At 44.1% G+C, this 13305-nt stretch overlaps 1 protein-coding gene across 8 annotated transcripts in view; it reads right to left on the reverse strand.

Moving 5' to 3' along the window:
* The window catches only part of fat1a (FAT atypical cadherin 1a), a 92977-nt gene that overhangs the window by 37795 nt on the left and 41877 nt on the right, over positions 1 to 13305 (reverse strand). For 6 of the 8 annotated variants that reach the window (XR_005996267.2, XR_005996266.2, XM_041855734.2 and 3 more), the window contains exons 5-8: positions 8426 to 8755; positions 6710 to 6926; positions 4528 to 4593; positions 3520 to 3659 (exon numbers count right to left, since the gene is read on the reverse strand). Coding sequence is in view for 6 of the 8 variants with exons in the window: in XM_041855734.2 (XP_041711668.2) it covers positions 3520 to 3659; positions 4528 to 4593; positions 6710 to 6926; positions 8426 to 8755 (753 nt within the window). In the remaining 2 variants the exon portion in view is untranslated. The remainder of the gene's footprint in view (positions 1 to 3519; positions 3660 to 4527; positions 4594 to 6709; positions 6927 to 8425; positions 8756 to 13305) is intronic. The other 2 variants (XM_041855770.2, XM_041855751.2) reach the window with 1 other exon arrangement.

Consider the following 13305-nt stretch of genomic DNA (forward strand, 5'->3'; position numbering starts at 1 on the left):
AAGACTGATAGAAACAGAAAGAAAGAGGGAGAAAACAAGAAAACAAACAAACGCATTCCTTGGAGAGAGGAAGAAGGGAGGAGAGAGAAATAATGAAAGGAAATAGGCCAGCTAGTGTGGCAGAGGCAGACACCACATGGGTTTGATTTGAAGGAGAAGATAAGTTAAACTTTATGTGTGTGTGTGTGTGTGTGTGTGTGTGTGTGTGTGTGTATGTTTGTTCCGTTTCAATTAAACGAACGGCATACTCCTGGCCACAGGGTAAACAGCACACCTCTGTCACAGAAAACAAAGTACCCAAAACATCCCGTCGTATTTTTTATCTGTTGTTTTGCATGTTCTGTTTACATGTAACTTCACAAAAGTAGGTCTTATTTGGGTGTTATCCACAAAGTCAATTACTCTGTAATCTCCATTGACACATCTCCAAACCTTAAAAAACTGAAACAGAGTATTGAGCTTTATAAAGCAGACAAATCCAGGGAGACAATATATTAAAGTATTTTAAAATCCCTTCTAAAGATTTAACAAAACAGTAACACTGATTATCTTACATAATTTAAATCAAAAGAGCTTGGCTGAGAAAAATGAATAGTTCAACTGACACATTTCTTCTCAGTTGGTCCAGTGTGGCCTAGATTCACTCCTCTCTCGCTACCTGCCTGTTGTGTGTGACTACAATGGCAAAAGTGTTGACGGGCATACATACTTAGTTTTTGCTACTAATAAGAGCAGTGGAGAGTGAAAAGTTGGGAAAACTACGGAAAACGTGCATATCCAATTGGCCGGATTCATCATCTGTTGAGAATGTGCAGAAACGCACACACAGAAAGTATATGTGCACACACGCGCACGAACACACACACACTCTCTTTCTCACAAACACACCACACACAGACACCCCTAAAATCGAGCAGAACACCACCCCCCCAACATGACCCATATTCCCTGTATGTGTGCTCACCAGCGGCCTGCGTCTGATTTTCTCTGATGTCTAACTAAGAGGGTTCGGCTCCACAAAGGCCTTCACACACCCCTCACGGTAACGAGGGTCGACTTGAAAAACGGGGCGCCCCCGAGCCTTTGAACACTGTCAGCACCGTGACTAATTGTGTTATGTCATTTCCCCCCTTTGTACCGCCGTCCCACTGGTCAAAACATGAATGCGTCCCAAATGGCACCCTACTTCCTATAAAATGCACTACTTTTGACCAGAGCCCTATGGACTATGCACTATATAGGGAATAGGGTGCCATTTGAGATGTACGCCCTCTCTATCCGAGGAAAGAACTGATCAGGGAATCAGCGATACCCGATATTTCCTCGTTTTCTGGCAAGACGGACATGTCTTCTGAACTTGACTAAATCTGACTAATAAGTCACTGTATGGATTGGGATAGAGGAGAACAGAGGAGTGGGTATGGTTTGGTGAATGACTGTTTTTCCTCGAAGATCATGAGGAGTGTGTGTGTGTGCATATGCAAGCATGTATGTATTTGTATCTTGTGTGCGTGTGCGCATTTGCCTGTGTGTGTTTCTCAATCTCCACATGACAATAGGGTGCTCTGTGACGGATCTGAAGACTCCATTTAGCCGACGCTTACGTCGGCGGGCTGTGGAAAACACCGCCACCCGCCTCGCCGCCCGAACCCAGCAGGCTGAGAGGGGCTCGGCGAAGCACAGGGCCGCATGATAAATGGCTTTATTCACAGGCAGAGACAGCAAGTAGAGTTTTTTTCCCCACAAAGGATCTCTGAATGCTTTTGAGAAGACGCACAAAACCATTGGAATATTTCCAGAGTCCCGTCGGCCTTAGACTGTGACTATGGCTAGGTACCTGGGTTGAAAGTGTTTGTTTTCTTTGAAATACTTTCATTGAGCTTGCCTGGCGCAATGGAACCAATGGGATAGTCCCAAAAGTGCAAACCTGTCACTAGGCAGGCACAATGAAACACTTTGAAAGTAAACAAATATTATTTGAACCCCGTCTGCACTATGGATGGGGAACGGAGAGGCCAATAAGTTAACAATTTCACTATTAACATATCACATAATAGCAATATCATTATGAACCTGCAATGAGTGGGAGGTGACTAGTTGCGGATTTTCATAAAACACTTACAGCTCTGTATGCCTATAACCTCAAGAGAATGTTAATCTCTGGATTAAAGAATGTGGTGTGGACCTGCACTTTTCTTTAGCCCCAGTCTTTTCAGGAGAACTCAATGCACTTTCATGTCGAAAGAGAGAGAGAGAGAGAGAGAGAGAGAGAGAGAGAGAGAGAGAGAGAGAGAGAGAGAGGAGAGGGAGCTTGCTTTGGCAATGTTAACACACGTTTCCCATGCCAATAAAGCCCTTAAATTGAAATTGAATTGAGAGAGAGAGAGAGAGAGAGAGAGAGAGGGGGAGAGAGAAAAAAAAAGAAAGGAGTGAGGTGAGAAAACAAGAAAAGGAGAAGAAAAGAGGGGGAAGGAGGGGTGTAGCTGCAGACACGGGGCTGTGGAATGCACACTTCAAAAAGCGCCTGGCTAGACAGGCACCATTCCTCTCGCCCTCCTCTCCTTCTTCCTCCCTTGCTCCTCGGCCCTTCAGGAATGAGACAATGGAAGAATCCTGGAGCTGGTCTGCCAAGAAAGCGTTCCGAACACTCCTTGCCTGTGTCCCAAATGGCACCTCATTCCCTATAAAGTGCACTATACAGTGAATAGGGTGCCATTTGGGATGCGGCCCTCGTCTGCCGCCGGTAGATGTGGATAGAGAGAAGAAGGAATGTCCGCCAAGCACATGTTATGACGTTAGGGGTCAAGTTTGGAAAAGCGAGCGCCTGGAGTATGCCAGTTGAGGTGTTGACCAACACGCGAGTCTAATCAAAACAGGCGATGGATGGGCGCACAGAATTTCTGACCTCACTCTAGATCCACCCCCTTGCTTTACCCCTCGTCTGTCTGTCTGTCTGTCTGTCAGACAAGCTGAGTCACAATTTTAATTTGGCAAGAGTGCAGAAATCACAACAAAAAGCATTAAAACGAATGGTCCCAGAATGAAGACTCCTCATGCAAACCATGTTTATGTTTCCATAATCTGTTCCTTTTCTTCTAATCACAAAAGTCAATCACCTTTTTGTATTTTGTGAGAAATGGCACTATGCACCATTTAAGTGAGAATAAAGAAATGAAAACACAAGCATCCAAAACTACGGCATGCAATGGGAACCCTCATGCAACCATATCTCTACCATTTCATTTCAGAAATGTTTCCATAATCCTTTCCTCTGAAAACACAAATATAAATCCTATTTTTGTCTGTAGTGACAAGCCTCACAATGATCTGTACAGCCAAAACCACCAAAACCTCTGGACACGCAACAGGAACTCTCCTTCTCATGCAAACTGAACATTTCATTCCCATAAATGCTTCCATAATCTTTCCCTTTCCCATCACAAAAGTCAACCATCCTACCTCAGGATCCATGACAAACTATACCGCCATCAACAAACGTTTCATTAACGTTCCAATTACCTGGGTGCTGACAAATCGCGTGCCGTCCGTTGCCTCCACTGTCAGGTTGTAATTGGATTTTTGCTCGGCGTCGAGAGGCCTCGCCACGATCAGGGTCCCACTGGCCTTGCCCACGTCAAAGCGGCTGTCGTAGTTCCCACCTGGTGGAAACGATGGAGGGAAGGGTTGGGCAGGTGCACAATTAAAATGGACAGGAAATGAGTGGGCCTATCATCGCCTGTTTAAATGATGATGCAGTACTGGAGCTAGGTAAGCTAACAGTGACATACGGTTCTGTTTGGCTGTGCCGTTATGCTAGAGGCACTGATACATAAATTGCTGGCGTATGTAAACTATGTATAATAATAATGTATGTATATTATCCATACTGTTCCTTATATCAATAAACTAAGCAACAGTATCCCTATTGTTGATACATACAGAAGCACATGTGTACTGCACTATGAATCAACAACGTCAATACATTTCTCTGTGCTTATGTTCACTTTCCAGGCTCATTATGGACCCATATGTGCAAGTGGTATGATGTGTATGCATCAAGCCCATACTGTTAGTTGTATGTGTCAATGGATTCCACTAGACACGATGAATGAAATGCATACGGTACATATACAAAATGGAGCCATATGTTCATGTTTATGTGCGGTATACGTGTTTATGTAAATCTGTTGTCACACGATCACAAGAATGACGGAAATACTGCACAAGCTCAACCACAGGCACGTGACAGCACAACTGGGTTCAAACACTATTTAAATACTTTGAGCGTTTGCTCTAGCCTGCCTGGAGTGTCAGATGGGCGGGGTTTGCACTTTGGGGACTATCCTATTGGTCTATTAAGCCAGGCAAGCTCAGCTAAAGTATGTTTAAATCATTTCAAATAGTATTTAAACCCAGGTCTGCATGACGGACATCACAGTCAGCGATCTCTTAACACAACCAATGGTATTAGAGAGATCACTTAATACAGCCAACGACAGTAGAGAGATCCCATTACAGCAGATCTACCTTCTGCTGTACAGTTGAGGTCGCAAGCCATCTGAACGATGTAAAACACTTCCTCTATGTCTCCTTCTGGACAAACCAAATCCAATAAAAGAGAGAGAGACATTCCCAAAGGAAAAAGGAAGAGAAGAGCAGCAGAGAAGCAGAAAACACAGAAAAAGAGAGAGGTGTCAGTCAAACGTTGGTTAGAAGAAGGGAGGGGGAAAAAGGGAGAAGTATTTTCAGGAAATGTCAGGAAGTTTATGCAGTAAAGATGTTAACAGTCACCATGCAAAGAAGTCACTATTAGAGATTCAATTATTACAGTGAGCAAGGAGAAAAAACTATGTATATAGGTTTGTAGATTTTGGGGTTTGTAGGCTACACGCTCACATTCGCTTGCTAGGGTTAGTGCTAAGAAGAATGCTACAACAATCTATGCCAGGGATGTCTTCCCTTGACTATAAAACTAGATTAATCTCCTTCTAGAATGCATTCAACTAACACACATACAGTTGAAGTCGGAAGTTTATATACACCTTAGCCAAATACATTTAAACTCAGTTTTTCACAATTCCTGACATTTAATCCTAGTAAAAATTCCCTGTCTTAGGCCAGTTAGGATCACCACTTTATTTTAAGAATGTGAAATTTCAGAATAATAGTAGAGAGAATGATTTATTTCAGCTTTTATTTCTTTCATCACATTCCCAGTGGGTCAGAAGTTTACATACACTCAATTTGTATTTGGTAGCATTGCCTTTAAATTGTTTAACTTGGGTCAAACGTTTTGGGTAGCCTTCCACAAGCTTCCCACAATAAGTTGGGTGAATGTTGGCCCATTCCTCCTGACAGAGCTGGTGTAACTGACTCAGGTTTGTAGGCCTCCTTGCTCACACACACTTTTTCAGTTCTGCCCACAAATGTTCTATAGGATTGAGGTCAGGGCTTTGTGATGGCCACTCCAATTCCTTGACTTTGTTGTCCTTAAGCCATTTTGCCACAACTTTGGAAGTATGCTTGGGGTCATTGTCCATTTGAAAGACCCGTTTGCGACCAAGCTTTAACTTCCTGACTGATGTCTTGAGATGTTGCTTCAATATATCCACATAATTTTCCTTCCTCGTGATGCCATCTATTTTGTGAAGTGCACCAGTCCCTCCTGCAGCAAAGCACCCCCACAGCATGATGCTGCCACCCCCTTGCTTCACGGTTGGGATGGTGTTCTTCGGCTTGCAAGAGCCCCCTTTTTCCTCCAAACATAACGATGGTCATTATGGCCAAACAGTTATATTTTTGTTTCATCAGACCAGAGTACATTTCTCCAAAAAGTACGATCTTTGTCCCCATGTGCAGTTGCAAACCGTAGTCTGGCTTTTTTATGGTTTTGGAGCAGTGGCTTCTTCCTTGCGAGCGGCCTTTCAGGTTATGTCGATATAGGACTCGTTTTACTGTGGATATAGATACTTTTGTACCTGTTTCCTCCAGCATCTTCACAAGGTCATTTGCTGTTGTTCTGGGATTGATTTGCACTTTTCGCACCAAAGTACGTTCATCTCTAGGAGACAGAACGCGTCTCCTTCCTGAGCGGTATGGCGGCTGCGTGGTCCCATGGTGTTTATACTTGCGTACTATTGTTTGTACAGATGAATGTGGTACCTTCAGATGTTTGGAAATCGCTCCCAAGGATGAACCAGACTTGTGGAGGTCTACAAAAAAAAAATCTGAGGTCTTGGCTGATTCCTTTTGATTTTCCCATGATGTCAAGCAAAGAGGCACTGAGTTTGAAGGTAGGCCTTGAAATACATCCACAGGTTCACCTCCAATTGACTCAAATGATGTCAATTAGCCTATCAGAAGCTTCTAAAGCCATAACATCATTTTCTGGAATTTTCCAAGCTGTTTAAAGGCACAGTGAACTTAGTGTATGGAAACTTCTGACCCACTGGAATTGTGATACAGTGAATTATCCGTGAAATAATCTATCTGTAAACAATTGTTGGAAAAATTACTTGTGTCATGCACAAAGTAGATGTCCTAACCGACTTGCCAAAACTATAGTTTGTTAACAAGAAATTTGTGGAGTGGTTGAAAAACAAGTTTTTGTAAACCTTCGACTTCAACTGTATACACGCATGCGTGTATGCACAGACCCACCCACACACAACCTAAAACAAAATCCTGCATCCACTCGTCGAGGCTTCACCTGTGATCTCGAACCAGACGGGCGTGTCCGACATCTCCGTGGTGATGACCCCCACCATGTGCGCCACGGGGTCGCTCTCCATCACTGAGAAGAAGAAGGGGGGCTCCTCAAAGGCCAAGGGGGGCGCGCCGGCCGCCACCTCCGGCTTGGGGATCCACTCGATGTGCAGCCGGCAGGTGGATGACTTCTGGGGGCGTCCGTTGTCCACCGCTTTGATCTGATAGAGAGAGGGAATGAATTTATTTGAATTGATTTGGATAACAAAATTATACAACAAGACACATTGGTCTCCCAGGGGATAGCACTTAAAAGCTTTAATTAAAGTACTTTAATTAAAACACAGGGAGAGAGAGGGGGGAGAGAGGAAACAGAGCGAGAGAGAGCAAGCGAGAGAGAGAAATAGAGTGAGAGACAGAGACAGATAGGCCAAGGGGTCAAAGAACGGTCAGCTAGCCCACATGGGAAAAACAACAACAGATCGGAACACCTGTTACCATGGCGTCCCCCGTTAAACAGGTGTCCTGGAAGCTTATTGTGTTATGTGTCTAATTCCTTCAAGTGAGATAAATCTATCACAGGCAACATTAGCCCAAATGTACTATTATATAAAAGTACTGTGACTATACTAAACCTCAAAAGTGTATCAACAAATGCAATTTGGCATGTACATTGGAAATGTAAAAGTAAATTACTGCGAATAAATCAAAGCCACAGGTCCGATTTGTCCAATAATTCTCTAAAACACTGACTCTAGTTTAAGATGTCATATAACTCAGCATGTACATTGACATTCCTCTAAAAGCAAAAGAAAATCCTAAACCCAAGTGACTTCTCCCTAACTATACTGAACAAAAATATAAATGTAACATGTGAAGTGTTGGTCCCATGTTTCATGAGCTGAAATAAAAGATCCCAGAAATGTTCCATACGCACAAAAAGCTTATTTCTCTCAAATGTTGTGCACAAATTTGTTTACATCCTTGTTAGTGTGCATTTCTCCTTTGTCAAGATAATCCATCCACCTTATAGGTGTGGCATATCAAGAAGCTGATTAAACAGCATGACCATTACACAGGTGCACCTTGTGCTGGGTACAATAAAAGGCCACTCTAAAATGTGCAGTTTTGTCACATAACACAATGCCACAGATGTCTACATTTTGAGGGAGCGTGCAATTTGCATGCTGCCTGCAGAAATGTCTGCCAGAGCTGTGGCCAGAGAATTTAATGTTCATTTCTCTACCATAAGCCGCCTCCAACTTCATTTTAGAGAATTTAGCAGTACGTCCAACCGGCCTCACAACTGAAGACCATGTATAACCACGCCAGCCCAGGACCTCCGCATCCGGCTTCTTCACCTGCGGGATCATCTGAGACCAGCCACCCGGACATCTGATGAAACTGTCTGTAATAAAACCCTTTTGTGAGGAAAAACTCATTCTGATTGGCTGGGCCTGGCTCCCCAGTGGGTGGGTCTATGCCCTCCCAGGCCCACCCATGGCTGCACCCCTGCCCAGTCATGTGAAATCCATCGATTAGGGCCTAACGAATGTATTTCAATTGACTGATTTCCTTGTATGAACTGTTAACTCAGTAAAATTGTTGAAATTGTTGCATGTTGCATTTATATTTTTGTTCAGTATAAGATGCAGAGGAATTTCCTAACAAAAAATCCAGAGTATACAAACTATGAATCCAAATGCGCTAGGCTACTCACGGTGAGGATGTCATACTCCCCGGCGGAGGAGAACTTCTTAGACGACACCAGACCCGTCTTTGGCTCGATGAAGAACTTCCCGTGCTCATCTCCCTCCTCGATAGAATACGAGATCTCCGAGTTGGCACCCTCGTCGCGGTCTGAGGCAATCACCCGGTACACGGGATCACGCTTCAGAGCCCGCTCCTTTTCCGGTTTTTCGCGTTCCGGAAGCTTGATCTTGTAGATCTTCTCCAGGAACTGCGGCCGGTTGTCGTTCTCGTCCAGGACTTTGACGATGACACGGACCGTGGTGGATTTGGCAGGAACCCCGTGGTCGGTTACAGTGATCTATTAGGGAAAAGTTAGGAAAAACATGGAATTAGAATGGGAGTATGGGAATTCTGTTGTCTGTGACTTTAATCCGAGCGAAAAAGAGGGGAAAACATGGAATTGAGAGACATTTTGGGGAAAACATGGAATTACAATTGGAATCCTATGTTTGAGACTGTGAGAGGGAAAAGAGAGAAACGCTGAATGAAAAGCTTCAAAGGATCTATGTGAATTAAGTGTCAAGGCCAACAGTCAATGGTAGAACGTCATCACATTTCATATTTTGAACGGACATTGTGTTCCATTTACCCATGCAACCTTGGGAAGAGTGTTGTCACGTAAACATTTCCAATTAAAGCAATGTTTAAAACCAGTTTAGCGAAACAATGCATATACTGCAGAGGGGAGGGGGGACCAAGCAATAATGTTGCACATATGTGTAAGCAGTAAGCACTGCGTCTCGTGAATATGTAATGACCGGGGCTCCAACGTTTGATTGAGGACGTTCCTTATTCGAAGTCCTTGAATTAATCAAAGAGAACGGAGGTAAAAAGCTAACTCGCTTTCTTCTCTCCCTTTCCCCCTCGCTTTCTCCCCCTTTCTCTTTCTCCCCGCACATCTTCCTCCCCCCCCACCTCTTCCTCCCACCCATCATTTCATTGCCATGCTCACAAATGTTTCTCAGTAAGTCAATTGGCTGCCAAAATTGAAGCAATTCCTTCTGAGATTTTGCGAGTCATCTTATTCAAAGACCCACGCTGTGCATCCGGGAACAAATATTTGAAGGGAACAGGCTGTTATACATTCGCTCGCTTATTGAAGTTGAATTGTTCCCTTTCCTTCTTTCTTTCCCTTTCAGTCATTTTTTTATGGTGAAGGGATTCAATGAATGTGAGAGGCAAGTCATAGTTTTGCGTTTTTTCTCCGAGACAAGCGCAACAAGACGGTCCAAAGACCACACTCGCTTTGCTTTTTTGCCACAGAAGAATGAGACTCGTCGTTATTTTGGGGATGTAGCAGGCGCTCCAAAAACAACATATTCCGTTAAATGGGTTTACTTGATAAATGTATCACCATCCAACCAGACACAAGGAGAAAAAACATTTTATCTATGCTGATGTTTTCTTCCTCACAGCGATAGAAGTATTAGATATCAAAACACCAGCCTGGTCCCAGATCAGTTTGTGCGGTCTTGCCAATTCCTATGGTAATTGTCACGTGGCACAAACTGATCTGAGACCAAGCAAAAAAAAACACACCAGTGGCATGATGTGTTAACCCATTTGGAGAAGCCAGGGGAGAAACAATTGTTTTAAAATAGTTCAAAAATAATAATGAAACCCTACAGCCCATAGTTTGCCGGAGGGACATAACTTAGCTTTAACACTTGGTAGTTTGAACACTCAGCTGTTTTAACACTTTGTTAATTTGGCCTGGCTTAATGGCTGAATGGTGTCTAGTCTTTCAAATGAAATGCACAGCCGTGACAGCTTAATGTACACAGCCAGCAATAAGCTTAGCTGACCCAAACAAACACAACACTTAAATATTATGAGTAACTGGGAAACTGAACTGTGGTTCGTCTATCTATCTCACAGCCAAGAGAGATGTGAGCAATTCTGAGCTTAAAGAGTCGGAAATAAAAATAAAGAGCTGAACAATAGTCATTTAAAACCATCTGCTCAGCGCTATAGCGAAAACAATTTGGGGTGGTGGTCACACGCCATTTGGCACTAGCAGCGACGATTAGCAGCATAATGTGTTTTTGTTTTCCCGCGCCTAGTCGGTCCGAGGCCGTCCAAGCTATTTTCCCGAACAAAATTAATTAAATAGGACGACGAGGACCATTCGAGTTAGAGGCGGCGTGCGCCTCTCGGGAGCAGTGTTGCCGGTGCATTGGCCCGTATTCTCATATTCTGTAATGAATATTGCCATTACAAGCAGATGCGTTCATTTGGCCCCGTTTCGGATGATATTTTATATGCATCCCAAATGTAGTGCATTACTTTTGACCAGAGCCCTAGGTGTCCTGTTGAAAAGTGCCCTATATTGGGAATAGTGTCATTGGGTACACACCCTTTGTCTACAGTTCCCTGTTCCCTTTGTGAAATCAAAGCAGTGGATTGAAAAAATCTAAAGACAAGGACCCGGCTAATGTGAACAGCTGAACTGTTTTATGTGAGTGCATCCCAAATGGTATCCTATTCCAGATATAGTGCACTTCTTTCGACCAGGGTCCACAGGCCTCCGGTCATAAGTAGTGCATTATATAGGGAATAGGGTGCCATTTGGGACGCAGGTGTATGGTAATTATGCCGAGCGACCCGGAGAGACAAGATAGGAGCATCAATTACAAAAACAAACTGAACTCTGTAATACTGTACTTAGACAGCAGCATTGAGGTGAAGAGAGAGAGAGAGAGAGAGAGAGAGAGAGAGAGAGAGAGAGAGAGAGAGAGAGAGAGAGAGAGAGAGAGAGAGAGAGAGAGAGAGAGAGTGTGTGTGGGTGAGAGAGACTGTGGTAATGAGCCTACATGCGTGCTTGTGAGTGCGCCCTTCCGAGCCGTGCTAGACAGTTGCTCATCAGCACATCCTACTCTTTCAAAACAAAGTCTTTACCAGAGGCAAGTCACTCTCTGTCAGACAGACAGTGACAACAACGTAAAGACAGTGTCGCAGTGGTTCTAAGGCTTTTCGTAATTTAATGTTTACACTTGGCGCGCATTGTTGCACGTCTGCGACAAACCCCTGGTCAAATGGCGGCCAACTCTCAAGTCTGATGTAGTGAAACGTTAGTGCCTAGACACTTCAGAAGGCATAAATCAAGAAAGTGGCTGAGACGATAGAAACTTAGCCAGTTGGTGTAGAGATAGGCCTATAAGCAGAACATTCAACTTGCCTCTCTTTCAGGTCTGGGTGAGCATGTCCTAACATGTCTCCCTTGTTGTTTCCTCTCTCTCTCTCTCTCCCTCCCTCTCTCTCCCTACCTCCCTGTTCTCAGGCCTGTCACCCTGCCGCTGAAGCCGACACACATTCACCAAGATGAGCCTGGCGTTTGCTCACTCAGAGACCTCCCCCACTCCCACTGGCGATCACACACATACACACTGGTATGTGCACACATGCACAAGACGCAAGCACGCACACACACACACACCACCCCATCAAACCTCCCCCCCGACTGTGCAGGCCTTGTTTGCACCAGATGCCACCCCACCTGGCATCTGGCGCAAACAAGGCCTGCACGGTCAGCCAGCCCCCGACCACCCCCCACCTCAATAGCTCCACATGTTCCAACCAACCCCCACCCACCCCTCCTCCGACCAGCAATCCCCTAGAGGGGGCTCTGCCCCAGGGATAAACAGTCCCCTGTGGTGGTGGAGCCAGGGGTTTCAGGCCAGGGTTTGAGGTCTTCCCACCTTCCCTCCACCACCTCTGTCCTTTTGTATTTCCCCCATCTATTGGTTAAGGTTTAGATTGGGGGAGGGGAAGCTTATCCTAGATCTGTACCTAGAGGAAAATTCACCCCCACCTCCAGACAGAGTCTATCCCAATAAAAAAAAATCTGAAGTCGCCATGGTTATCAGCCAGACTCTCCTAGGAGGCCAGGCTAGGAGCGAAGGTCTTCGTCCCAAATAGCACCCTTATGGGCCTTGGTCAAAAGAAGTGCACTATATAGGGAATAGTGTGCCAATTGAGACGCAGCTGCCACTGTAGCTCTTTTCCCACTTTTCCCACTTACCCACATCCAAAGTATTTAGGTCAAAAGGTACTTGCATCAAATTACTTTTTTTCATTTATTTTTTTCTCTCCCCCTCTCTCTTGCGCTCTCTTTTCCTGACTGACTGAAGTGGAGCAGTAGATCAAATGAAAGCTAACTGTAAAGTTATTGGATGGTCTTTCGAGCCGTTCAACATTGTAAAATGCGACGGAGATAGTTTTATAATGAATGATTATATTTTCTTTGAAAATATATTTATTAATTTTTGTATTGATATATATTTTTTCATGCCGTACTCGTACACTACCGTTCAACAGTTTGGGGTCACTTAGAAATGTCCTTGTTTTCCATGAAAACATACATGAAATGAGTCTGAATAGGAAATATAGCAAAATGCATAGGAAATGTAGTCATTGACAAGGTTAGAAATAATTATTTTTAATAGAAATAATAATTGTGTCCTTCAAACTTTGCTTTCGTCAAAGAATCTTCCATTTGCAGCAATTACAGCCTTGCAGACCTTTGGCATTCGAGTTCTCAATTTGTTGAGGTAATCTGAAGAGATTTCACCCCATGCTTCCTGAAGCACCTCCCACAAGTTGGATTTGCTTGATGGGCAATCCTCAGCTGGCAGCTTCATTAAATAGTACCTGCAAAACACCACTCTCAACATCAACAGTGAAGAGGCGACTCCGGGATGCTGACCTTCTAAGAAAAAGCCATATCTCAGACTGGCCAATAAAAAGAAAAGATTAAGATGGCCAGTCTGAGATATGGCTTTTTCTTTGCAACTCTGCCTAGAAGGTCAGCATCCCGGAGTCTCCTCTTCACTGTTGACTTTGAGACTG

This window comes from Coregonus clupeaformis, chromosome 3 (genome assembly GCF_020615455.1).
Source record: "Coregonus clupeaformis isolate EN_2021a chromosome 3, ASM2061545v1, whole genome shotgun sequence".
NCBI lineage: Eukaryota > Metazoa > Chordata > Actinopteri > Salmoniformes > Salmonidae > Coregonus > Coregonus clupeaformis.